General features: G+C 42.9%; 1 protein-coding gene across 2 annotated transcripts; it reads left to right on the forward strand.

Annotated features, from left to right (window-relative positions):
* The first annotated feature begins 394 nt into the window (after window positions 1-394).
* On the forward strand, window positions 395-27,218 carry LOC308074205 (uncharacterized protein). Of its 2 annotated transcripts, none has more exons than XM_080413549.1 (8): window positions 395-969; window positions 8,307-8,395; window positions 11,090-11,201; window positions 11,729-11,910; window positions 18,280-18,391; window positions 18,973-19,088; window positions 23,782-24,214; window positions 25,358-27,218. In XM_080413549.1, the coding sequence occupies exons 1-8, from the start codon at window positions 642-644 to the stop codon at window positions 26,101-26,103; spliced, it is 2,118 nt and encodes a 705-aa protein (XP_080269675.1). In that variant the 5' UTR covers window positions 395-641; the 3' UTR covers window positions 26,104-27,218. The 2 variants fall into 2 exon arrangements, with proteins under 2 accessions (XP_080269675.1, XP_080269676.1); XM_080413550.1 differs by having other exon boundaries at window positions 18,979-19,088; window positions 25,358-27,217.

The raw sequence follows: 27,218 nt of genomic DNA on the forward strand, positions 1-27,218 counted from the left end.
TGTCCGCTTATTATAAGCGACTTTGGGCTTCTTTTTCTGTGAAGTTGCTGGTTATAATAGCTAGTAGTTGCGTGTTGTGGTTTTTGGGGCTTATTTCTAAAGTGTACTTGCTTATTTACGCTTGTTTCCTAAATTTTTGTTTATTATCTAAACCAGTGGTTCTCAAATATTTTCATGAAAATGTTTTGTGCAGGGAGCATTTTTGTTAGAATGTTTCAAAAACGTTCCAAATATTCCATATTTTAGTTTTTGAAAATAGTGAGCTTGTAGATCGGCTATTTTCAATGTGGTTTAAAGTACTCATGATGGCCTAGTGCCCTAGTTGCTTCTTTAGGGCTTGTTTTCCTAGACCTGGTTGTTTATTTCAATCACAAAACCTGGCAACACTCGATGGGGGTCGCACACAGGCAGGAGGAGGAGGAGGCAGAACAGCAGATGTTTGTATAAACAGCACACAGAATAGACAGCGAAAACACCAAACGAACCGCCATACAACCGCCTCGGAGGTTATGTTTTCAACATTACACTTCCATAGGACGTTCTTAACGGCCGCGTGAAACGCCGAAACCGACGAAAAAGGAGCCTCGCTTTCTAACCGAAGCCGCCGCCGCGTCCCAAGCTCAGCTCAGCTCAGTTCCAGGATGTCGAACAACCGCCTCGCCTTCCAGACGCAGCTGGCGTCCATCATGGAGGTGCTGGCCAACGCGGCCGTGGCGGAGATCTGCAAGCTGGTGGACGACGACTACGCCGTGGTGTCGCTGCAGATGTCCCAGTGCCAGCGGGAGAACAAGGCCCTGAAGAGGAAGAACAACCTGCTGGAGCTCAAGATGGCCCGCGGCTACGCCGAGCGGAGGCTGCAGAGGGAGAGCGCCATGAGCCACGGCCACAGCCGGCCCCGGGTGTCGCTGTCGCTGCACGGAGTCCACCATGCCGCCGACAGGTTCAGAGACAACTCGCCCTCTTCCACCGGTGAGTGGTGGTTGTAGTGTGTGTGTGTGGGAAAACCTAGTGGTTCTCAACCTTTTCAGGCCGTGATGACCCTCCCCCCCAAATGATCATATCTGAACTGGGGACCACTAGACCCATTGGGTCTAGTGGTCCCAATCATATTTGAATTGGGGACCACTAGACATAATCATATTTGAACTGGGGGGACCCCACAAAATGATCATATTTGAGCTGGGGACCACTAGACATAATCATATTTGAACTGGGGACCATTAGACATTCATGTTTGAACTGGGGACCACTAGACCTAATCATATTTGAACTGGGGACCATTAGACATAGTCATGTTTGAACTGGGGACCACTAGACCTAGTCATATTTGAACTGGGGACCACTAGTAGACATAATCATATTTGAACTGGGGGACCACTAGACACAATGTTATTTGAACTGGGGACCACTAGACATAATCATATTTCAACTGGGGACCACTAGACACAATGTTATTTGAATTGGGGACCACTAGACATAATCATATTTGAACTGGGGACCACTAGACCAAATCATATTTCAACTGGGGACCACTAGACACGATGTTATTTGAATTGGGGACCACTAGACATAATCATATTTCAACTGGGGACCATTAGACATAGTCATGTTTGAATTGGGGACCACTAGACATAATCATATTTGAACTGGGGACCACCACTAGTGGTCCCCAGTTCAAATATGATTATGTCTACTAGTGGTCCACTAGTAGACATAATCATATTTGTTCCACAGATAAATATTGTGAAAATAGCAGATCTGCAAGGCGTTGTGATCTTGTAGATCTGCTATTTTAACACATTTTGCCTCTTTCTTATTTGGCCAATGTTTGACCAGTTTTTATAGTATAGTTTGTTGATTACTTTTGATGCAGTTATGGTCTTTTTCTTTTCTTTATTTTTTTTGTTGAGGTATCATTTCAATGGGGCTTTATTGCCACACAGAAAACGTAACGTTTACATGGCCAAAAGCAAAAGTGAAACAAAACAGTAAAAATGAAATCATATATTGTTGCTGTCAGACAGAAACCTTGTTTCTCCATGTTTCAACTTTTTACGTTTCGTTGTGATACCCTACGTCATTAGCCTTGGATCAAGACTGTGTCATAGATTTCTTTTATCGAGGCTGACATTTGCATATCTATGCAAAATATGTCAGGCTCTATAAAAGTCTTAATCTATATGACAGTCTTGATCCAAGGCTACTTCTATATCATTTAATAGTCAGTGTCGCACAATAGTGGTGAAAATAGCAGATCTACAAGCTCACGAGGTTGTGGAGCTTGTAGACCGCATATTTTCCACTATTTTAAATCTGTTTTAATAATGAAGTAACGGTTTTGAACTAGCAAGTTTTCCACCTGACAGCAACGATATATACAATTAAAAGGGAATAAACACATGTTTGAACAGAGCTATATTACATTGCAACTTACGAAAACTAGCTTAAGTTTCAAAACCATAAGAATTGTGCATTTGTTGTCAAATAGTTATGTATACACACAGTTATCTATATGTAGGAAAGGTTAAACAGATGGCATTATTATTTAGATGTTTTGCATTCACCTATAACCTGATCACTTCTTAAACCCTGTATACTTAGTAGTGATACTGACCTGAGTTGGAACTGTACTTGGTATGCTCTTTTTTTCACCAAATCTATCTGTCAAACATAGCCGATCTACAAGCTCACAACACCCCAGAATAGTCAGAGATGGGCAGCATTTTACATATCAAATGCGTATTTCAAATACTTTTTTGTATTTTTGTATCAAGATACTTTAAGATCTTGTATTTTCTGTATTTAAATACATAAAATAAATGTTTTTATTCTCAAATTAACACATTTTAAACATTTACAGAGGTTTATACTGTGGAATAAATAAAACACAATGTGAGATGTCAGTACTCCACCTCTGAATGGCTTACCCACCCTCAGAACAAATTCAACCACAAATGAGAGGTGGAGTAGGGTGGGTCTTAAGACAGACTTCATATCACATTAGTGAATGAAGCCTTGTGGAAAATGTCTTATGCATTAAAGATAACTTTTTTTGTGATAACTACATTAATTAACTGCATAACCCATTAATGGTCAGACAAGCCTAATATTTGATTATTTGTGATGCTATTGCGTCAGTATCCTGGTGTCAGTATCTTGGTGTCAGTATCCTAGTCAGTATCCTGGTGTCAGTATCAATGTTCCCTCTAATTTTTCATCGGTCTGACTCTGAGCAAACACTCTCAAACCCCCTGAGCGTAACATGAGAAACTGCTGAGCAACAACAAGCATGCCATGTACACTGGGTACACACCGTGGGCACCTTGACACCACCTGCCAACCCTAAGATCATGTCAAGTTATGGTCGTTTATTCAAAGAATCTAATAACGGAAGCAATTGCAGTTGGATTTCTTTGAACCTGTTTAGACCTGAGGCCGATTCTACACAACAGTTTTCTGAAAAACGTATGTTTATATATAGCTACATTTTCAAATCCTATCAAATGGAGGATATATGATTCTCTCTCTCTCCCTCATTGCGGGACATTGCAGTCAACTAAAATATGAAGAGAATGCCCAGCTTCATAACCTGGAGTAGGCCTACGTGTGTTATCTCCGCTGTGCTCAGGGGAATCAAGACGTTATGAAGTAAATAAAACTGCGCTCATTCATTATATCTTGATTTTTTTTCCAGTCGTTTTCCATACGTGACGCAAAAGTAGATGTTTGTTTTGTAGAAGTGACCGCACTTTCAAACTGTCGACTCACTGGAATGGTAGTCTTTCAGGTGATGGAAAACATTTGTTGTGATTCTGAACTAGCAGCTTGTCTGATCGCGTTGTTTACTGTGTGTGTGTGTGTGTGTGAGCTGCCCCAATGGGCTTAGTCGTTTACAGGACTTGTTGATTCAGACTGATCGTCTGATCGCCGTCCTAAATGGATTACTGTAGATGAGACTGGGAGGGACACACAAACGCTTTCACTGTGCGCGACAGATTTCAGATATGCATGTGAACGTCCAGACTTGTGTGTGTGGGCTCACGCTACGAGAAACGTTGGTCAGTATCATGGTCCTGGTGTCAGTATCCTGGTGTCAGTATCCTGGTGTCAGTATCATGGTCCTGGTGTCGGTATCCTGGTGTCAGCATCCTGGTGTCAGTATCATGGTCCTGATGTCAGTATCCTGGTGTCAGTATCATGGTCCTGATGTCAGTATCCTGGTGTCAGTATCATGGTCCTGATGTCAGTATCCTGGTGTCAGTATCATGGTCCTGATGTCAGTATCCTGGTGTCAGTATCATGGTCCTGATGTCAGTATCCTGGTGTCAGCATCCTGGTGTCAGCATCATGGTCCTGATGTCAGTATCCTGGTGTCAGTATCCTGTTGTCAGCATCCTGGTGTCAGCATCATGGTCCTGATGTCAGTATCCTGGTGTCAGTATCATGGTCCTGATGTCAGTATCCTGGTGTCAGCATCCTGGTGTCAGCATCATGGTCCTGATGTCAGTATCCTGGTGTCAGTATCATGGTCCTGATGTCAGTATCCTGGTGTCAGTATCATGGTCCTGATGTCAGTATCCTGGTGTCAGCATCATGGTCCTGATGTCAGTATCCTGTTGTCAGCATCCTGGTGTCAGCATCATGGTCCTGATGTCAGTATCCTGGTGTCAGCATCCTGGTGTCAGCATCATGGTCCTGATGTCAGTATCCTGGTGTCAGTATCATGGTCCTGATGTCAGTATCCTGGTGTCAGCATCATGGTCCTGGTGTAAGCATCATGGTCCTGATGTCAGTATCCTGGTGTCAGTATCATGGTCCTGATGTCAGTATCCTGGTGTCAGCATCATGGTCCTGATGTCAGTATCCTGGTGTCAGTATCATGGTCCTGATGTCAGTATCCTGGTGTCAGTATCATGGTCCTGATGTCAGTATCCTGGTGTCAGTATCATGGTCCTGATGTCAGTATCCTGGTGTCAGTATCATGGTCCTGATGTCAGTATCCTGGTGTCAGCATCATGGTCCTGATGTCAGTATCCTGGTGTCAGTATCATGGTCCTGATTTCAGTATCCTGGTGTCAGTATCATGGTCCTGATGTCAGTATCCTGGTGTCAGTGTCCTGGTGTCAGTATCCTGGTGTCAGCATCATGGTCCTGATGTCAGTATCCTGGTGTCAGTATCATGGTCCTGATGTCAGTATCCTGGTGTCAGCATCATGGTCCTGATGTCAGTATCCTGGTGTCAGTATCATGGTCCTGATTTCAGTATCCTGGTGTCAGTATCATGGTCCTGGTGTCAGTATCCTGGTGTCAGTGTCCTGGTGTCAGTATCATGGTCCTGATGTCAGTATCCTGGTGTCAGTGTCCTGGTGTCAGTATCCTGGTGTCAGTATCATGGTCCTGGTGTCAGTATCCTGGTGTCAGTATCCTTGTGCCAGTATCCTGGTCAATATCCTTGTGCCAGACCTCACATTGAGAACCAGTGCTATCGTGTTTGTTCAGTGACACGGACAGAGACGACTCACTATCCACCAGTAAGACCCCACTAGACTAGATCAGTGGTTCTCAAACATTTTCATGTCAAGGAAAGGACCCAGATTGATGTATATTTGGCCCCCGGATACCCACATTTGTAAAGATTTTGTGCCAGGGAGCGGGACCCCATAAGAGATTTGTCAACATTCTTTCGGGTAGTGTGGTGTTGTTTACATGCAGAAACACACTGGCCTCTCGCTGTAGTTTGTTTTAGTAGACGGGATGTTTTCGGGCTACCAGAACAAACGGTGGAAACACCAAAATACAGCGATAGGGCAATGTGATTCTGCAGGTAAACGGTAAACACCACCACACTACTCCAGTGGCTGATAACTGCTGGTATAGAGGGAAATATTGGGTAAAACATTTATATATTGTTTTATGTAAACACAGGGCAACGTTACATACTATGCCTTTAAATGTACAGTAACAAATACCTGTACGTGAGGTGATGGAGAAGTGCATTGCACGTTGAATGGTACACTGTTCACTTTGAATTGAATTTATTTGGAATGGGAATATTTTTATGAAAAAGGTTGTAGATTTTAACCCGAAATAAGTTCACTATTTAAGTTGAGATTTGTTTTTAATCAAAGCCTTTGTAAAATTCCCTTGCTTAACGGAATATGTGGAAAAAGTTATTGGGATTTACTGGAAAGGTGTTGTTTGTGTCCAACGCTGAGGAAGACCTATTAGGTTGAAACGTGCCGCGTCCGTTGTCGCCATTGTTGAGCCGTGCACCTTAACATTAAGACCTGGAACGCATCTGTGTCACTTTAGATTTCTTTGGCTATTCAAAAATAGCAGATATACAAGCTCATAGCGCAGCACCGAGTGCAGCGCAATGAGCTTGTAGATCTGCTAATTCTTTTTTTTTTCAAAAAACTGAAAATATTTTTTTAATCGGCCTCAGGTCTTAATGGGTTAAGAAAGTCATATCTCAGTTGTTTGTGTCCATGCCATGAATAGGCTCACTCAGGCAGGTACTGTATTATATTAAAATCATTTTATTCAAAAAATCTAAACATAAAAACATAAAAAAAACTGTTCTTGCCATTTCTTTTCTAATATGAACAACACAACACTAATGTAATGGACAGATGTTGTGAAGTGTCTTCAGGCTTTATTGGATGCTTCATCTTCAAATGTCTGTGCATCATTGTTCTTGTTTTGTGGTAGGTTTTGGCATTGCACAGCTTGCATTTAACATTGTTTTCATTAAATCTTTCATAATAGTTCCACAAGGAACTTCTCATTTGTGCTAATCTCTCCATCTTTGTAATGCTGTGTATCGCCCACTCGTGTTGAAAGTGTGTGTGTGTGTGTGTGTGTGTGTGTGTGAGAGGGCAAGAGTGCCCTCTTTTCTTTACTCCCAAGTTTAAATTTAATATCCAACTGCCGGCGGTGTGAACAGTTAATCAATGGCTATTTACTGCGCCACAGTATTAAAGGAGTAGTTCACCCAAAAAAAAACATATTTTCTATCAATTACACATCCCATGAAGCATTGAATTCATGGAGATTTTTTTGTTTTTGTCGCATTCCTAAGCCAATAATCTGATACCGGCTGCGTTTACGGTAGGCGACTCAAAGAGTCTCTTTTGAGTCTCCTGCCAGAGACATTAGCATCTTTCCGCCGGTCATCGAATTATTGGCTTAGGAATGCGACAAAAACAAAAAAAACTCAGAATTCAAGGCTTCGTGTGGTGTGTAATTGATATAAAATAAGATTTTTTTTGGGTGAACTACTCCTTAACCTATATTTCGATTGTAACAAAACCATTTATAAAAGTAAAAGAAATCTTCTAGTTATTACTTTACATTTCTATTAACGTTCTCTTTGTACAGCATGTGCTCAGTAATGTGCAACGACATGCGTTATGTGTGAACTTAACTTTGCAGGCGGTGGCACACCGCACAACACATAGCAGTAGTAAACCTTTACTTGAATTGTCAGTTGAAACTAGTGACACATTGTTTATGAAGAAGACATCTTGGTGGACCTTGTCACCTGACTCTCTTGAAAATTGGGGCAGAGACGCTTTTCTAGCATGAAGCTGAAACAGGACTCAAAATGAGTGGAATAGTTGCCTGCATTTCACTGTGCCAATTAATAATACTCTTTTGACTGATGTTGTTACTTAAATCCACAATCCGGGATGTATTGGAATGAATCAAACATTATCTTAACCCATCTGTAATTATGTAGAGTATGTTATATAACTAATATATCTGCAGTGGTTTGCGGGGGTCTCTCTACTCTTCTATTGCGTCATTTAGACCCTGGTGTGCAATATCTCCCCTGGACAAGCGGGGATTCCCTCTTGTCTGAGCGGTAGATGTTAGGTCTTTCATGCGGGAGACACCTGGGTTCAAATCCAGGACAGGACATAAAAGTTACAGATTGCTCCATTTGGAAGATTGTCTCATCACTCAAGCTATGATTAGGATGATTTTAATATAAATATAGATAATCTGTCTATGCAGAGTGTGCATGCAAGACCGGTAACCAAGAAGTCATTGAATAAATGATGGTATTTGTCAGATGGATTAGACTGCCTTTTCTTAGTCATGGAAAAAACATAAACATTGCTATTTCTTTTGTTTAGTTATGTGACTACAATGTTTAATGTGAATATTGCATGTGTACATTGTGATGCCAATGCTGAAACCATTTATTGTTTAGCCCTAACAACTTGAACTCACCATCATGCTGATCTAAGAATCACCCTGTGTTGATGTCTGTACATATGTGTTTGCATGTGCTTACCCAGATGGTGGCTTACATAGACAAATGGACATGGGACTGTGGCCCGGTGGATCGACGACAGTGGCTGTGACCAGTGCCTCCATCCAGAGCAAGGTAAGCTAGCAACAAGAGCCTGGACAGTGAAGGGTCACGACTTTTCCAGGGAGGCAGCGTTTTAATCTCACAAGCCCTATTTTATATGGTGTCACATATTTTCCACTTTTCGAAAGATTTCCTATAACGACATGCCCAAAATGGGGATGCCAGGTTGAAAGTGGTTAATTGTAAATCGCAGAGAATTGTCTGTACAAATGCCCACCCCCAACACACACACACCCCACCAGAGTAAGCCCCCACCCCCAGCCCCAAAAATCTGGTTCCTTGGTGAGGAATGTTAGAGATTTAGAGCATTAAACTAGCTGACTGCGTGACTCCTAATGGCTGCACTTATAAACACGGAACCTCAAGCATTAAGCTGCCGCAGTTGGTGCAGATTTTCATTGGGCGTGGTTTATTTCTAAATATACCATGTAAAAATTGTAAATGCCGCATTTTATATAGCACCTTAATTCAAAACGCTTTACCAAGTGCATTACATTCACCCTTTCACACACTAGGAGGACACCATGCAAGGCACCAACCTGTTCATCAGGAGTAGTTAAGGGTTCAGTGTCTTGCTCAAGGACACTTTGACACTAATACCAGGGGTTACCGGGGATTGAACCAGGAACCTTTTGATTCCTAAGCGGCCACTCTACCCCCTATCCCACTGCCGCCCCATGCCCTATGCCTGTTTAAATGACAACCTTGCCGAAGTGAAGAGGACATGAATCCGACATAACACTTCCCAGTGCATTTTGTGTGTCGGAGGGCTCACTCAGCACTGAATTCACTGCCAGCTTATGTTAAGTGCTGTGTTTGGGCTGTCTGTATGCTCAATAAGAGAATATCTTCTTCCTCTGTTAGACCTGCATTTTGCTGTGAAAATAGCCACCATTGCTTGGAAAATGGCTTGACTGGTCTTCGTGCCTGCCGTTTAAGCCATCTTTAAAAGGTTTTAATTGGTTTAATTCATTTTAACCTTGTTCTGTTATTGTTATAACTCAAGAAAACGTCAGGAACAGTCAAACTTTATTATTCACTCTAAACTCTGACAAGTGACTCTTCTTCTATCAACTGACATTCTCTATCTCCCAAAGCCCCATAGTCCACAGTACCCCCCTGAGGCACATAATTACCATTACAGTTGAATGAAGTGTACTCGGGTATGGAAAAATCTTGGCCAATGCGAATGCTGGCCCGCGGGGAGAGGGCAATCGTACTCGGGAACGGTTCGTATCAATCTGACCCAGTCTGAATCCGTCCTAATAGACCCTCACAGCACCTGACCACTCAAAAACACACAGACTAACCAAAGGCCTGAGAAAATAGGAAGTCTAAAATGTCACCTAAATCTATATTTGCATCGCTCAACCTAGAGCGTTGTGCTGAACAATCACATTTATATGTAATTTGCATTCATGCACAACTATATCAGTCACCTGATATAGTTGCATCTGGGCATCGCTGTTGACCTGGCCGTTGGTGACAATGCCACTGACTGCTGTTTGGTTCAGGACACCCAACAGCTTAAACTTTTAAGTTCATTTTCACATCACAAGTTTACACGAGTATAGGAGTGTGAAATTGTCTGTACAAGCTCCCAACGATTTGCAGTTACACTTGCAAAATATTATAATAATAATAGTGAAAGAAACTAAGTTGAGTCATAACGGGACAAAAATATCAAATGCATGCATACTCAAAAAGAAATCACTTAGCAGCACATATCAAATATGTAATTGTATCCATAAAGCGATAATGGCTGTGTCAACTATTACACCAAGACTGACATAGGCTCAGCGCTGGTTGTATTGTCAGGTGGAAACTGACCAGCCAACAGTTTTCTCAGCCATCTTAGATTTATAAACGTGTAGGACATAATGTATAGCATGTTATGGGTTAAGGCGGTTACACACCGGCGACTGTGCGAATATATGCAAAATTCGGACTCGTTCCGAATAATTAAAAGACGCTTTTTCGCTTCGCTTTTCCGCTTTTTCGCGCCATGTACGCTTGCATTGACTTTATAAGGTTTTTTAAAAAAGCGTATTATTCGCACGAAAAAATCGCCCCGGTGTGTAAGGACCTTTAGTGTGGGAGTTTTCTTAACCCATTGAGACCTGAAGCCGATTCTACATGTCTCCTAAATCTCGTATGTTGTAAAAACTTATGTTTCTATATCAGTGGTGCTCAATCTTTTTCATGTCAAGGACCCCCAAAATGATATGTATTTGGCCGCGGACCCCCATCAAAATGTGTTGTTCCAGGGACCCCCCAGAAGCAAAGATTTGAGTTAAAAATGTGTGCTTTAAAAATATATATATATTCAAAGATTTGCACACATTTTCACGATTTTTCAAAAATAGCAGATCTACAAGCTCGTAGCGCGGCACTCGGTGCCGCACTATGAGCTTGTATATCTGCTATTTTTGAATAGCCCAAAGTGTAAAATAATGCTTTTTAGCTCAAATCTAAAAATGACACAGTTCCAGGTCTTAATGGGGTAAAAAGAAATATTGGAAACGAGCAAGTTCATGTCCACACAATTCCACAGTGATTGCCACGACATGATTTATGATGGAAAAAAAACAGGTGCCCCATGTCTTTTCTGATGACGATACGCAGAGAAATGCCCAACAATGTTTTTTTTTAGTGCTTTCCTACATAAGAGCCCAAGCGTTGCTGACCATGTGTGTTGTGCTGCAGTCCCCAGATGTGCTGCTGGTGGAGCCTGACCCCCTGCAGGTCAAGGTGGAGAAGGTCGAGGGAGGATTGCTGGGACATGCAGAAATGGAAGTGTCACTCATCGGCGAGGATGGTGAGTGTGTGTGTGTGTGGGGGCGCACTTTTGTTATTGTACTTCTGATAGCCAAATGTTCCGAACAAGTACAGTGTTTTTCCTGTTCCTCACAAGAGAAATTATGTTATTTTTGTTCTTTTGTTTTTAGAGTTAGGCTTACAGTTAGAAAAAGATTCAGGACAGGTTGAAGATTAGGTATTTAGATGTTAGGTTTAAGGGTTAGGGTTTGAGTTCTGCCTGATTTATCAGAAATGGCAGATCTGCTCGCAACTCATTGCAACGCAAAGTATTGTGCTCTTGTAGTTTGGTTGTTTTCGGTACATGACACAGACACAGCTTAGGGTTAAAAATTGTATTAACATATTTAGTATAGTAATACAAACTTGCATGTGTTAAGAGTGAGAGAGAGATGCTGTGTATTCAAATTAACTGTGTGTGTGTGAGAGAGACAGAGACAAGACAGACAGACAGATACCTATTCAAACATTTACTACTTACGTGAATAAGAGTCAACACTCACCATTGGATCTCCCCACTTTGTGTAGGGTTGGTGGAATGTGGCCCTCGCGGAGCTGGAGGCCACAGGGCCAGCCTTCAAAAGCAGGACAACTCATCAGCCTCCTGCCAGACCCAGCCTTCAGCCAGCCTCCCCGAGACCGAGACCCATCTCTCCAGGGCCAAGCATTCCAGCCGTGGCGGCAGCAACAACAACAACAGAGGAGTGGAGGTCAGTGGCTCCTCTCCTCTCGTTAAGTCTGAGCTCAATACCTCTATTCAGGGCAGAGAATGTCTGCTTCACACCCCCCCTCCTCTAGAGCAACAGGAAAACACAAACCGAGGACACCATATCATTGACAGTGGCGTTGACGCCGGCCCACAGTTTGGTGCGTTTTGTGACACTGGGGAAGGTGGCGGCTCGCTGGTTGGGGAGTTTTTCAACGAGGCATTGAGGGAAGACATCGAAGCGAGGAGGCCGTCGTGCTCGTACGCAGCGCCGGCCACGTTCCCGTCGACATCCTCCGCCGTCAACGGGTGGAATCGCGCCTGCATAAGCGACGTCTCCAGTTTCCCTGCGGAGCAGCCCGCCGGCGAACACGGCAAAGTTCTCCACCGGACCAGCGGCAAGGAGAGGCTCTTTGTGTGCAGCTTCTGCGGCAAAGCCTTCAACCGGCCAAAGAAGGTGGAGATCCACCAGCGCGTCCACACCGGAGAGAAACCGTTCCGCTGCAACACGTGTGGGAAGATGTTCTCCGAGGCTGGGAACCTGAAGAAACACCAAAGGGTTCACACCGGAGAGAAACCCTACTACTGTGAGCTGTGCGGCAAGGGATTCGCCTGGATACGGAACCTTAAGACGCACCAGCAAAAGAACCATCCAGATGTTTATAAGGAGGACGAGGACGGAACAGTCTGAACTTTAGGGCAAATCCACCTCAAGCTGTGTATTTATAGCTGTTATTCTAGGCTCCAGTGACTGCTTTTAGAAGACTGCTCATGGCTGATGAGGGAACCACTGTGTTTGAGCTAACCATGAAATCAAGACGTGTATTGCACCCATATAAGCCAAAAAACAGTGGGGAATGCTACTGTTTGCCTTGGGATAGATACTCTTGCAAAGAAAGTCCACCTTTTGGTGCGTTGTGGAAAGCACAGCCTCGAATGCAGTTCAGAATCTTCTGTCAAGTTTTCAGTTGGGTTGAGATCAAGTTCCAGAGATGTTCACAGCACATGGCCGGTGGACCTGATGAAAGCAATCATTCTATTATATTCTAATAACCTATTCGTGGGCACAGTTGGACCTAAATATTTCCTAAAAAAACATGCATGTCACACCTTTGCAAAGCTGCAGGAACACTCCTTTTGATATACGTTATGTACTTCCTTTACTGCAGCATATACAGTTATACATTTTTGACCGTGGTCATCAATATTTGATTCATATTGTGAGCATACCCCCCCCCCCTTGAATTGATACCTCAATTGATCAAAAAGTATTTATCGTAGCATGAATTCACAGCATCACAGACAGCACCTGAAGCCACTTGCATGTGTACACCAAGGATATGAGCTGGACACACCGGCAGACATGAGGTGTAATGTTTCATTGAATGTTTTACAGTGCACTGTAACCTGACGAGTCAATGTTTTGCTCAAGTGCTCTGGAGCACAGAGGCAAAAGTGGGTCTTCATAGTTTGGCACTGGAAAAAAAAGGGAAGATTCTTCATTTCAGGGCTGTTCATATGTCAACATGATACTAACATGATACTAAATTCGCTGTTCGTACGAACACGTTTGTTTTCATGTTCTAAACACACCAAATTAACTAAATATTGTTACAAACCTTCCCTTTTAAGCAGTGCAGTAAAACATTGTCGATGTGATCATGCTATTTTTTATTATGACCGTTTTCTTTACGTTTTCCAAGTTAAAAGGGGATACATTGCAAAGTTAACTAAAGTTAGAGGTGACGATTTACTATCAAAATAAACAGGTTGTCAGATACTGACATATTAATCCATTAATGAATGACCAACAGATAGGCAGTGTCATTGGGGGAGTCTGCAGCCATTCCTGTCTGTTTTTTAAATTGTGTGCTTTTTGGGAATTGTGCCTCCCTGTGCAGGGGCGTCATTTAGGGTTCATGGGGATGGCAGTTGCCACCCCTTGGATCTCACATTTTACCTTTTACCATTTTAAAATTCAGGTATTTTATTATTCCTCCACCTCTGAAGTTTGTGGAAATTAATCTGATTTTAGATCAACACTTATACGACACTTGTTTTCTTTCTTCAACCGTACATTCATTAATCACTTTAATAACTGGCCTCCCTATTTTAGGTATGTCATTATCGTTGTCATTATCATTGACAACGATATCATTATTATCATTATTATGTCGTTGTTTTTATTTTTTTTCTGAGCTTGTAGATGCTAGTTTTGCCATCTTTTGAAATCAAGCTTAACCACTTAAACCCCAGCATCCGTATTCTGGGGGGGAACTTTCGCAGAAAATAGCCGATGGATAAGCTCACAACGTGTCGCAGTGCGGCGCGCTGTGAGCTTGTAGATCTGCTATTCTCCGTGAAGATATTTAATGTAGAGCGAAAACGGAAAAGATACTAGTACAGAGCCCCGAGGGACTCTGATCAACCATATAGGGTTTTAAGTGGTCACTTTTTTTGCCCCCCCCCCCTAGTTTCTTTATGAAATGACGCCTCTGTCCTGGTACAAGGCACAATGGGGAATGTGCTTCCTCCCTGCATAAGGCAAAATGGGCTACATCCTCAAGCAAACCAGCATCAACCCCCCCTTAACCACTTCAACTCTTATGTCCCCATTTTGTCTGGGCATGTCATAATCAGTGTTGCCAGATTCTGTGAGAGAAACAAGCAACCAGGTCTAGGAAAACCAGCCCAAAACAAGCGACTATGGGCCACATGCGCACTTTAACACATTGATTGCCAAGATCAAGTTTTTTCAAAAAAAATAAAATAATAATAATGTTTATTTTTATTTTTTTATTTGACCCAAAGACCAAGGAGATATGATTTTTCAAAGATCTAGACTCCCATCCACTTCCTTGTTAACTTAAAACTTAAAAAGTCTGTATCTCGGCTCCTGAGTACTTTTTTTTTTCAATGAAAATTCTCAGGCAATAAACTGCACAAAATCTGAAATAACTCTGGCAATCAATGTGTTAACAAATACATCAGCTATTTCAAAATAGCAGATCTACAAGCTCACAACGCGTCGCGAGCTTGTAGATCGGTTATTTTCAAATAAAATCTTGCGGGAAATTATAATATGCAGATCTGGCAACCCTGGTCATAATAGGTGAACATTCAGTGAAAATAGAAGATCTACAAGTGTTGCGATGCACTGTAAGCTTGTACATCAGCTCTTCTGTGCTGATGCTGTAGGTGGCCATAGATTGAGCCCTGAGGGACTCCTGTCAACAAAGTGGGGTTTAAGTGGTTATGCCAATACTTTTACATGTTCCATTATGTCAATAATCATGATTTTTAAAGACACTGACTCATTCAACATCAGGCAAAAAACATTTTTGGTTCCACTAGCACAGTGGTTCTAAAATGTTTTAATATCAAGGACTCTAACTCTGAGTTACAGACCTGTAAGGGTCTATTTGGAACCCCTCAAGGAACCCTGAGGGTCCCTGGACCCCTCCTTTGAGAACCAGTAGTTTTTCAGCCATGACAAATCACTGAACTCAGGCATGCTTTTTCAAATTAAATCACCCTTTATGGACATAAAGTCCACACAGTGTTATAGTTACGGCGTGTAATTCAAGTACCGTAATTTTCGCACTATAAGCCGCACCTGACTATAAGCCGCAGCAGCTAAATTGAATGTTTGGAACATATATAAGCCGCACTGGACTATAAGCCGCGGGTGTAAAATCCATAGATTTAGGAGGTCCCCTAGTGGCCGTTAGCTGTAAAAATCCATAGATAAGCCGCACCGTTATATAAGCCGCAGGGTCGAAAAATGGGGAAAAAGTCGCGGCTTATAGTCCGAAATTTACGGTATAATGAATTTGGGGACTCAGGGAAAAAATACGTTCTTTAGTTTTTGTCTCTAATTAATAATCCAAACGGATAGTAGATGAATACGTTTACTGCCCTGCTTTCAAGTGTGAATGATATAAGACATGTTTTATGCATCTGTAAATAAGTGTTCTTAGTTGCAGTTGGTTTCAGTGGTTTCTGCCAGGCTTGTGTATTAAACTATATTACAAGGAAGAACAACTGAATAGTTATAGTTTATAGTAACTTTGTAAGGAGCGCAGCATACTAATGTAAGCATTTAGTGTCATTTAACTTGATGTTTAAATGTTTGCTTTTTCGTATGCCACATAATGTTTTATGTGTCAGAATAAAAGATATTCCATAATCCATTGGAAAGTATGGCTTAGTTGTTTAATTATCGGCACGCTGCTTAATTTTCAAGTTTCCGTGATTTGGAAATGGAAGCTCAAGTTTGTCCTTGAATTAATCAATTCTCTCATTGCCTAGCATTCAGCCAGTGGTCATTATAACAGCGCTTGAGAACGGGTTTTTAGGTGTTTTTAGACACTGAAATAACTGTATTTTGCATTGTTAAAGGTGACGTTTTATAAAGGAGTCATGTAACTAAAATGCCACTGAGTGTTCCAGTTAAAACAAGAGGCCATCTTCTACAGAGTTGTGTGTATACAGTACATAATGTGTTTTCTACATGGCTTAGAGAAGAGTGGGAGATTTGTCCACATAGTGAAGTGGATGTGCTCCCTCTACTGTCAAGAAGGCCTACATGCAAGCTTTAAAGATCATTTTAAATGCTGAAAATTCTAATAAACAATAATATATATATATTTTTAAAGTGTTATCATTTGGCATTTTCACTAACTATATGTTACACGTATACGTTTTGGAAATCAGTATTTGAACAGCTAAACCTGCCCCACATTACACATACTCAAGGCTGTGATGTCAGGAGTGGAAGAAGATCCAACCTGGTAAACGCACCCAGGAAAATCCTTCTAAGTCAAGTGAATGACCGAGTGCACACCACAACTATAACGATTACAATGGTGAACGATGTAGTTATCGACTTATCGTAATGAAGCCAGCTCAGCGTATTTGTAGATTTTGTAGCAGCTACAAATGTCGGATTTATCTTTGTACTGTTTCTTCATGGCACTGGCTTCCATTGAAAATTAATGGTAGACTGTATCTTTGTAGCTGCCAGTGTGAACACAGCATATAGTGCTCAGTGTGAACTGCCCTTAAATATATTTAAAAATAAACTGATATTCTTGTCTAGTATATAAAGAGTTGTCCCTATCTATTACCCTATCTATATTACCCTATCTATTACCCTTTAAGCCCTATATACTTAATATAGTTGCACGCCAAATAGCGTAAATAGACAATCTTCAAGCTCACAATGAATCGCATTGCAACGTGTATAGATCTGCTATTTTAGATTTTTGTTTTAAAATATTTAACATTTTCATTGCATTTGATGCCTTTGTTTTCTCGAATACTTGAGGGAAATGTCCTCTAGCATTGTTCACAGGCCTCATACTTTAGAACATACCGTTTATACAAACCTAACCTCACGCTTTCAATTGACATTTTCAATTAGTGCAATTATGGTAATTTTTTTCGTTTGCAGCAAAACATAAAACAATGTGCTCACAATAGACAAAATGTCCAAAAACTATTGAAAATCTAGATCAGGGAAACAATTGTTTAATTATATTTTTTTTGAATAAATGGTGTGAGCATTGAAAGCAAAATTCAGTGACACAACAGAATGTGATAAAACCACAGAATACAGACCGCACACTATGTGCTGAAATATGAAGGGGATAACCACTTAAGCCTTGTTTTATATTTAGAGTTTATTTTAAAGAGAGCGAAAATAGGCAATCTACAAGCTCACAGCACACCGCATTGTGGCCCGAGCTTGTCGATTGGCTATTTTCACTCGTTGGGGTACCGGGGAGAGATGAAATGTCTCTTTCTGGTCTTGAGCTAACAAGGTTTGAGAACCACTGGTCTAACCAGTACAGAGAAGACCAGCTTGGACAAGAGTTCAACCCCTATAGCGAGGAATGCAGCCTGGAGCTCCCGTCCTTCAGCTCTGGCCGTGAAGAACTCACCAGATCCTTTGCCAACACACTCGCTCCACATGCTCCTTTGCAAAACTGGTCTTGGTAGAGTGTGATCCGATACCATAACCACTTCCAACCTGGCAAAATGCTCAAAAATAGCAGATCTAGAAGCACAGTTTTCCTGTATGACGACGTGCCTTGTTCGATTGTCGCCTTTCCCAAGTATATAGACGAGCAAGGCTTTTCATTGTGATGGGAAATAGGGGGGGGGGGGCTCTTTCCATTTAGCAAAATCTACTTCTGACATCTATCTTGACACTTCCCTCACCGACCTCACTCGAATAACTGTTAAACACAGTCTAGCCAAAATGCTGATTCATTCCTTTGATTCAATTGAAGTGTACAGCTTGGCGATGTGTCTATCTGCAGTGCAGTAACTTGTCATGATGTGTGTGTGTGTCTGTGTGTGTGTGTAGAGCGCCGCGGTCCAGAAGGAGGATGAGGATGCTGACTTGGTGCTGGTCAAGGTGGAGGAGGTGGAAGGCGTGACAGAAGGCCAGAACCAGTCCAGCCTCAGCATACAGGAAGGTGAGCTGTAACTTCCTTGTCTCCACAGTGTGTACTTGCTAGTAATGGTCACTTTCATTTGGTTCGGTTGGTTTACTAGCAAACAAACACGTGGTTAAAAGAATACTTCACCTCCAGAATGACTTCTTTTCTATCATCACTCACCATGTGACGCCTTGACTTGAAGGATAGTTTTTAGTTTGTGTCGTGTTATTTCACATCAAATTAATATAAAAAAATTAAGACTACTTGATAGACTGAAGTAAATTGGGATCCATGGTTAACAACCATAACTAAAACGAAACACATCACCTGTAGACTGTGCAGCCGTCTATGTTACACTAATGTTGATTCTGAAATATATCCAAAATCTCAATTTAAATACTCCATGAGTCCCTCAGGGCTCTATACTAGTGTCTTTATTTTTTTTCGCTCAACATTAAATATCTTTGCTGAAAAGCTCACAACTCGTCACCAACATGACGCCTTGTGATCTTATCGATATGCTATTTTCGGCCAACGTTTTCCAGAATATGTGAGGTTTTAGTGCTTATGGCTAAATGGTGGACTTAACCCTGTTGCTTTCTGTGCTCTTGTGTAAGGATTAGTGGAGTCCAGTACAGATGACTACAGAGCCGTGCTGCCGTTTGAGGACGCCGCGCAAAATCCCACCAATCGCCTTTCAGATCTCCAGGAATCTGGCCAGAGCTTCTCAGAGGTCAGCTATGGCCACTCGTCACTGTGGACCAATGGGGGGGATAGCTATTGCCATGACAACAGTATACCGGGGCCTTCCTCGCACCGTGCACCCCTCTCATACCCGCCCGGCACGCTCTTAATGGTGGAGCCCGGCGGTTCTGGGAGGGGATTGGCCGTTGAAAATTCCACAGGGAGGGGATTGGCCGTCGCGTGTTCAGCTGGGGGCGGATTGGCTGCTGAGGGCGCCGATGGATTCCAGTCTGCATCGTCGGTGTCGTTCGAACAGGCCGCCGTTATCGACCTGTCAGAAGAGTCGAGTCCCGTGCGAGTCGACGGTCAAACACAAGCAGGGCAGAGACCGGAGCACTTTCTGGTCCAAAGGCAGGGTCAGAGCGGCTTCGCCTCTGGCACCGCCGGCGGGAAACAGAAAGTGCCGCGCAAGAGGGAATGCATCTGCCCGTTCTGCGGGAAAGGGTTCAGCTCCCCGGCCAACCTGGAGTCCCATCTCAGGACCCACACCGGAGAGCGGCCCTACGGCTGCAACATCTGCGGCAAGAAATTCACCCAGTTTTGGAACCTGAAAATCCACCGCAACATCCACACGGGGGAACGGCCCTACCAGTGCCCCATCTGTCCCGAGAGGTTCTCAGACCCCAGCAACCTGAAAAAGCATCAGAAGCGACATCACACTCAGACACAGACATAAAAGCCTGAGTTTGTACCGCACTTGGTTGCGTGCAGGTGTCACGCACAGAAAATAGCCTATCTATAAGCTCACAACGCTTCGCGCAGTGTTGTGAGCTTATAGATGGTCTATTTTTTGTTAAAGGAGAGATCCGGACATTTTAAGTGTTATCTTTGATGTATCGCTAATCACTCACCAACATTGAAAGGGACGTTGAGTTATTCCAGAGAGTCCCCTGTCATCCAGTCTGGCGACCCCCTCCGTTGGCATAATGGGAGTGCAGAGATGACGCTGGTTGCTTGTTTCTCTCACAGAACCTGGCGTCTGTGGAAGAAACAAGCAACCAGCGTCATCTCGTTCTGCACGAACGATAGCTCGTTCGCGACATTCAGTGCATGTTTGAGTATCATGAGACTCCACGATGAGCAGTAGTAGAGAAAGAACTAACTTTGCATCGGTTATAATAGACGATTTTCACTCTTACACGGGCTCCCATTATGCCAACGGAGGGGGTCGCCAGACTGGACGACAGGGGACTCTCTGGAATAACTCAACGTCCCTTTCAATGTTGGTGAGTGATTAGCGACACATCAAAGATAACACTTAAAATGTCCGGATCTCTTTTAACGATGCCGTTTTAGGCTGTAATGTCTCATTTCTACTACGTCACACAACGGTGTCGTTGCTGACGAGAACTGACTGTTAGTTTGTAGATCTGTTCTTTCCAGCAGTCAACACTGTTGGGAGATGGCTTATGCATTGAGCTCAAGGGGCTATATCAACTTAATGTATTTATACCTGAAAGGGCATCCTCTACAGTTTCTTTTTTTTTCTCTAAAGTGTTTCTATTTTCTTTTTTTTCCTTTTACCTGGGCCCTATTTTTTAGATCATTTGGACCACAAACAAAGAAAGGGTGGGTGTAAAAACTATTGGAATTTGTCCATTCGGTTGCCTCTGAAAGTTTTGCATTGGGAGGTGGTAATTCAAATTTGCTGTTTTTCTTATTTTTTTGCACTTTCTTCCTTTCTTTTCTCTTTACGCCCAGGGACCACTGGAATAATGTTTTCAGATAGATTATAAGAATATAAGCCTGTATTTGGCAAAACACAAAACGAAGAACCCAGCATAATTTTAATTGAGTCCGGACATGAAACGATCGAAGGCGAACAGATACCTATACTTTTTTGCACCCAACCTTTTGTGGTCCAAATGATCTAAAGAAAAATAGTGGGGGTTTTCTTTAGAGGAAGAATCCATTTTAACAGGATTATTTGGGGGTATTATTGGCTTTACACGTTGGCTACCAATCTACTTGAGACGGATTTATCAAATGCATACTTAAAAACATAAAAAACAGCATAACGCAGGAAAGACCAGTTACTACCACCCTGGTTACCAGCAGAATTGCCATGGCTACCTACCATTAACCACCTGAACCCCAGCATGCCTATTCCGGGGGGAGGGAATGTTCGCCAAAAATGTGCAGATCTTCCAACTCAAAACGCGTTGCAACGCCACACGTTTTGAGCTTGTCGAGCTGCTATTTTTTGTGAAGATATGGTAGACGGAACTAAGCGGTCTGAGTAAAGTTGTAACTCCAGTCTGTTTCTCTAAGAATAGAGGGGGTTTAACCACATAAACCCCAGCATCCGTATTGTGGGGAAAGCTTTCGCAGAAGATGGCAGATCGACACGCGTCTGCAACAAGCTTGACCAATCAAGTTTCTTGTGTGAAACTCCTCATTGGACAATGCTAACTCAGTTTTGGTTTTGAAAAAGATCCTGGGTTTGAGGCAGAGGAACACTCACAGCTCATAAGACTGCTGCTAAAATATGCAATAAGTAAATACTAGCTTCCTGGGGCCTATATCGCAAATAACATATATATATTTTTTTCAAATATAGCTACTGTACGTATGGAGAAGCATAGTATCATGTCACTCCCGGCAGCCACTTTATGGCCCATCATTTTCCGCTGAAATGTAAATTTGGTCAAAACAACCACAGGTTCATTCTATGAATGTGAACCAAGAAATAAGCATGTAAAACAACATAACTAGGATTTCGTCTCGGGTGGAAACCTCATTTGTCCAAAACTGTTACTTTTCAGGATTCAAATTCAAAAATAGCAAAAGTATCAAAAACAACCTCGTCGATCTGATAGTTTTGATACTGTAGTTTTGACGCTGTAGTGTGATCAAGTAGGGCTTTAATATGAGAAAACACAAAAGTTAAAATTATGGAGATAAGAGGTTTCTGCCCTGACAGCGACGATAATATATAATATAACATAACTAAACAACCAAACCTGCCATCTATCAAAGTATCTGTCTACAAGTAAACAACATACCCAGTAAAATGACCTCAACGCTAAGAAAATATCAAATCGTGTATTTAATCCTAATGACTTTACTCAGCAGAATGCACTGAAAACAGAAGTTGAACCACCACATTGTGGGTCCCAATGTATAGAATGAATCCCAATGACCTTACTCGGCAGAATGCAATGGGAACAGAATAGAGCAGGTACTGGGAACAGAACAGGTACTTAATACTGGGAAAATGTTCTCAATGAAATCCCAAAGCAAAGACTGTCACTGTACACAAACGAATGCCTTTCAACTAAAGGATCGGACATGGTTTCAGGAAATGAGGGGTAAAGCTACCCTGTATGCAGATTTTAATGTATTTTTTTTTAATTATCTTTCAACGTTCTTCCAGCTAAGCTTACGGATGGAAAGCAATGAGTTGAGCAAGACATGCTTTTTTTTTATGCGACTACAACTTTTTTTATAATGTGTGTTAAGTGTGAAAATACTGTGTGAAATAATGTAGATCTTTGTTACACGAGACTAGCTTTTTCTATTGTGTCACAATTTTGTAAAAAAAAAAGAAAGAAAAAAATGAAAAATCTGCTTGATGTCCAAATCCTTTTAAGTGATTAAAATATTTTAAAACTGAATTTGTGGTCTTTATTATTTATTTTTGTAGTATTATTAGTTTTAGTGGTGTAGTAGTACTCAAGGATAGAAGGCAGTGAACTTACAAAATTGTGACACAGTATTCTCATATAGAAGCACTAATGCACATAGCCTACACCTCACTCACACCTGACATGAAGTATAAAAGATGATGCTTTTAAACAGACTACCAGTTATAAGCAAGAATGGAAATGTTCCTTCTTATATAGTCTTGTTACCTGTGTCTCCAGTAATGCCTAAATTGAATGCTTAATTTAATAGAGGTAAAGCTTCAATGTGCGACTGTGTCGAGCACCAAAAATAGCCGATCCACAAGTTTGCGAGGCGTCGCATTTGTGATGCCTTATGAGCTTGTAGATCTGCCTTTTTTCAGTGCATACGTTGGTCATAAATTAGGCATAAGTTATTAGATTACACATAAACGTCAATACCCTGGAGTAGCAGTTTAGGCTGACTGGTAAAGCTGGGGGACGGCCGGTAGTTAATTAGTAGTTATATATATATATATATATATATATATGTATGTATGTATGTGTACTGGAGGTGTGGTGTGGTGGTTTAGAGATGTGATGGTTGAGCCCTTCCGGATGTACTGTATGCACACTAAATCAATTGGACACTGATGGGATTTACACATATGACAATACGGGTAGACACCCATCACAGGTCAATAGCTCATGGGGAGACTAATATATCAGATCATACGTCACACAGTTCTTCATATGGCAGCTACAAATCTGGTCTGTTTTTAAGTATGTTTCAGAAATGCTGATATGAGTCCTAGTCAAGTACATCTAACCTCAACCTAAACCTCATCAATCATTTTATGCCCTTCATGTTTTTGTTTCTTTTTAATGTATTTGTATTTTTATTTAACCAGGCAAAACAAATTCCGAACAGATTCTTATTTACAATCGTGGCCTGGCAAAAGGCAAGGCCTCTTGAGGACAGGGAGAGATAGGGCTAAAATAATTCAACACTCAGGTAAAAAAAAAAGAAAAAAAGTTTTGCTCATCTCCTCTCCCTCTCCTTATCTGTTAACACAGTCTGCGGTGCCAGAGGCCAGCCCACTGATAACGGACGACTCCTGCAGCATCATCTCTGTCCAGACGAGGGCGCCAGACACCAACACACCGGCCAACTCCAGCCCGCATCAGCAACAACACAGACCCAGCAACAGTGGCTCGCTCAGTTCAGACTACTCTCTGTTTGAACTGGAGACTTTCTTCACACGCTGGGCCCCCGACAGGGACTCGGCATCGCCCTCCGGTGGCCATGCCAACGTCTCCTTCGCCGGCAACACCGCAGAGGAGCATGAACAGGACGGGGTTATCATCGTGGAGCCGGAGCCCGATCCCCCGCTCATGATGCAGCCGCCACAAGCTTCCACCTCCTCGGCGGCCAGGATGGCAGCAGAGGGAGGCCAGAGTTTCACCTCTGTGCGGCCCAGAGTTCACACTCAGGGAACTGTTCCACAAGGTACATAAGTCAATGATAATCACCTCATCAGTTATTATTTTACACTTGTTGTGTTTTACCAAAATATTCTCCTACCAGAGTTGTCTCTTCTGGCCTCCTCTTAACCACTTTCAACCAGGCTGGCGCCCCTATTTTGGGTATGACATTATATAGGCAAAGTTCTTCAAATTAATCTCCACATTTTTCACAAATGTCTAAAACAGCTAGATCTGCTATTTTTGCTTTATAAGTGGTTAATTTCCTGCTTTCTGCTATTGATTGAATACTTTATTAGTCAGAAATGTAAACAGCACGAGGTACAGTCAGACATTAGGCTAAAAGGATAACATTAAAAAAGTCCTGGGGACTTGCTTTCATCGATGAAATACTTGATCATGTCCATGTTCTACAATGCAGAACAGGGATTCCCAAACCTTTTCGGCTCGAGACCCAGGTATTTCCCTTTAAAACACTTCTGGGGTCATCTTCTCAGGCTTTTGTGAGCAGTTTTTAAGTTGCTGGTTTCAATATTTAGATATTTGACATTTATTTTATCAGACACTTACCCCTCTTTTATAAGTCAATTGAAGTTCAAACTCAATTTCAACCATGTTAGACTCATTGAAAATGGTTCAAATGGAGTTTGAAGTTGAATGAGCTTACATAGGGGAGCGTGTCTCAATCGAAATATTAAATCGAGCAACTTAAAAATGGTCTGTGGCGCACACAAAAGCCCAGGTAGACGTTAAAATTACCCCAGAAGTGTTGAGTGAAATACATTATTGTTGCGTGCCAAAAACAGCCGAGAATAGCAGACCGAGGGGCTCAACGACAACGTGTCGAAATTGCGGGGGGAGGCGGAGGGACGCGGCCAGTTCAATTCATTTCCTATGGGAGTCACGTGGTTATCAAGCGTCCGCCGTGCCGCGACCCGCTCCTCCCCCCCGATGCGGCAGGTTGGACGTGAGGTAGCACGTGACTCCCATTGAAAACTAATGTAACCTGATGTTCCCCCGCGGCTCCGACACGTTGTCGTGCGCCCACGTGAGAGCGGCCCCCTACAAGCTTACAATGTGAGCTTGTTGTGAGCTTGTAGGTCGCCTCTTCTCAACGTGCAACGAAGTATGAATCGGGCTTAACATTTGCACCTGCCTGCCTCACCAGGGTCGGCACCTGCTGTGAAGATGCAGGCTCCACCCTCTCAGCTTCCCTGGAGTCGAGCGGCGGCCATGATGAGATCCTCGCAGACCCACTCGCTGCTACAGCACCAGCGGCGTTACGCCAACAGGTTTACCCCGCGGCAACCACGCGACATCCACTCCCCGCACATCACCCTGAGCGCCGCCGGCAACACGGACAGCGGCAACGGCTCGAGTCTCGGCGCAGTCGGTAGGACTATGCATCCTCAGATAAGTTTACCGGTGAGGGCCACGTCTGGCATGGTCAGGGGTTCGGCCAACGACGTCGCTCTCAATACTCATCAGCAGCATCGAGCCGGCCAACTGAACGTCAGCGAAGCTCTCGCCGCCGCCGATCGGCGTAGGAAAAGCTACGTGTGCCGAGCCTGCGGCAAAGCCTTCACGGGGCTCTCCAACCTGGAGGCGCACCAGCGCGTCCACACGGGGGAGAAGCCGTTCCGCTGCGCCACCTGCGGCAAGCGATTCTCGGAGGCCGGCAACCTGAAGAAGCACCAGAGGGTTCACACCGGGGAGAAACCGTACAGCTGCGAGCAATGCGGCAAGCGCTTCGCCTGGATCTGCAACCTGAGGACGCACCAGCAGTCTGCCACAGGCTGCGGCCAGCAGCCCGTGGGAGGGGAAGGCTTAGGGGGCATGGCTCACTTAAACCTGCAGCACACTACTAACGACCAAGTGGAACTGTTTTCGGGTTCGGCGGACAAAGTTCTCTGAGGACGATGCTGTTTTAAACTCCGGTGGTTCTCAAACGTTTTCATTTCAAGGATCCCTAGTTTGGTAATGCGTTGGGCCAGTGATGCTCAAACTCAGGCCCATGACGCAAAGGAATTTTGATTAGCCCCCAAGCAATCAATCGAATCATTTACATTTTAATTCTTAGTATAAGAGAATTACCAAAATATCTTATCTTATCTGTAATTATTGAATTACATTACTATTAATAGTATCACACATTTGCAGCAATGAGCAGCAGCAAGCACTGAAAGATTGATGCCAAAAACTGTCACTTTAACCCCAAATGGACAGATGACTTAGTTTTTTTTTTAACCGTCTTACGCCAATCATTTAGCACCGTCTTTGATTTGTCAAAATACAGTGTCACCATTATGGCCACAATTGTATCCACAATTTGTATTGATGCAAGAACAATGGCTTCTATTATAGCATGCTAACTTTCCAGGAATAGATAGCTTGCAGTTTCTATTAGCTTGGATTCCCCAGTGATGATGACACTGGTAGGGTTTCTGAAATGTCCACTGCCCTCCTCTGAGACACAGAGTGAGTAGACAAAAATGGTACCTCGTTATAATGAGCATTAATGAGGACCAGTTATATGAAGAAAGGTTGAAAATGGCTGAAGTCGTCCTTTAAAGTTTAAGCTATTTGAGTATCCCTGCATTAGGCAATGGACCCCCATAACTCTGAGTGTGTACAAAAGGAACCAAATGGACCTGTAAGGGTCCATGTAAGGGACCTGTAAGGGTCTCTGTTTTTGCCAATATTAATTTCCTTTACCTGGCGCATGCTCCAAGGCCGCCACATGGTGAATTGAAGGCGTTGGTGACGTGGCTGAAAAACTGCAGCTCCTTTGACACAGTTCTGGTGATAACTGTACCCTTCCCTCTGCTGATAGGCCCTCACACGTTCCTGGACCATTTGTACACTCTCAAGAATTACAGACCTGTAAGGGTCCATTTGGCTCCATTTGTATGCTCTCAGTTACAGGCCTGTAAGGGTCCATTTGGTTCCATTTGTACGCCCTCAGTTACAAACCTGTAAGGGTCCATTTGGTTCTATTTGTACTCCCTCAGTTACAAACCTGTAAGGGT

The sequence above is a fragment of the Gymnoscopelus braueri genome, assembly GCF_963280865.1.
Source record: "Gymnoscopelus braueri genome assembly, chromosome: 2".
In the NCBI taxonomy this organism is placed as follows: domain Eukaryota; kingdom Metazoa; phylum Chordata; class Actinopteri; order Myctophiformes; family Myctophidae; genus Gymnoscopelus; species Gymnoscopelus braueri.

Excerpts from the sequence above, each read along its gene's own strand:
- LOC308074205 (XM_080413549.1), top strand. The coding sequence starts at position 642 with ATGTCGAACAACCGCCTCGCCTTCCAGACGCAGCTGGCGTCCATCATG. Across the intron at positions 18,392-18,972 it reads CAGCCTCAGCATACAGGAAG|GATTAGTGGAGTCCAGTACA; the intron begins GTGAGCTGTAAC and ends CTCTTGTGTAAG. Across the intron at positions 24,215-25,357 it reads TCAGGGAACTGTTCCACAAG|GGTCGGCACCTGCTGTGAAG; the intron begins GTACATAAGTCA and ends CTGCCTCACCAG.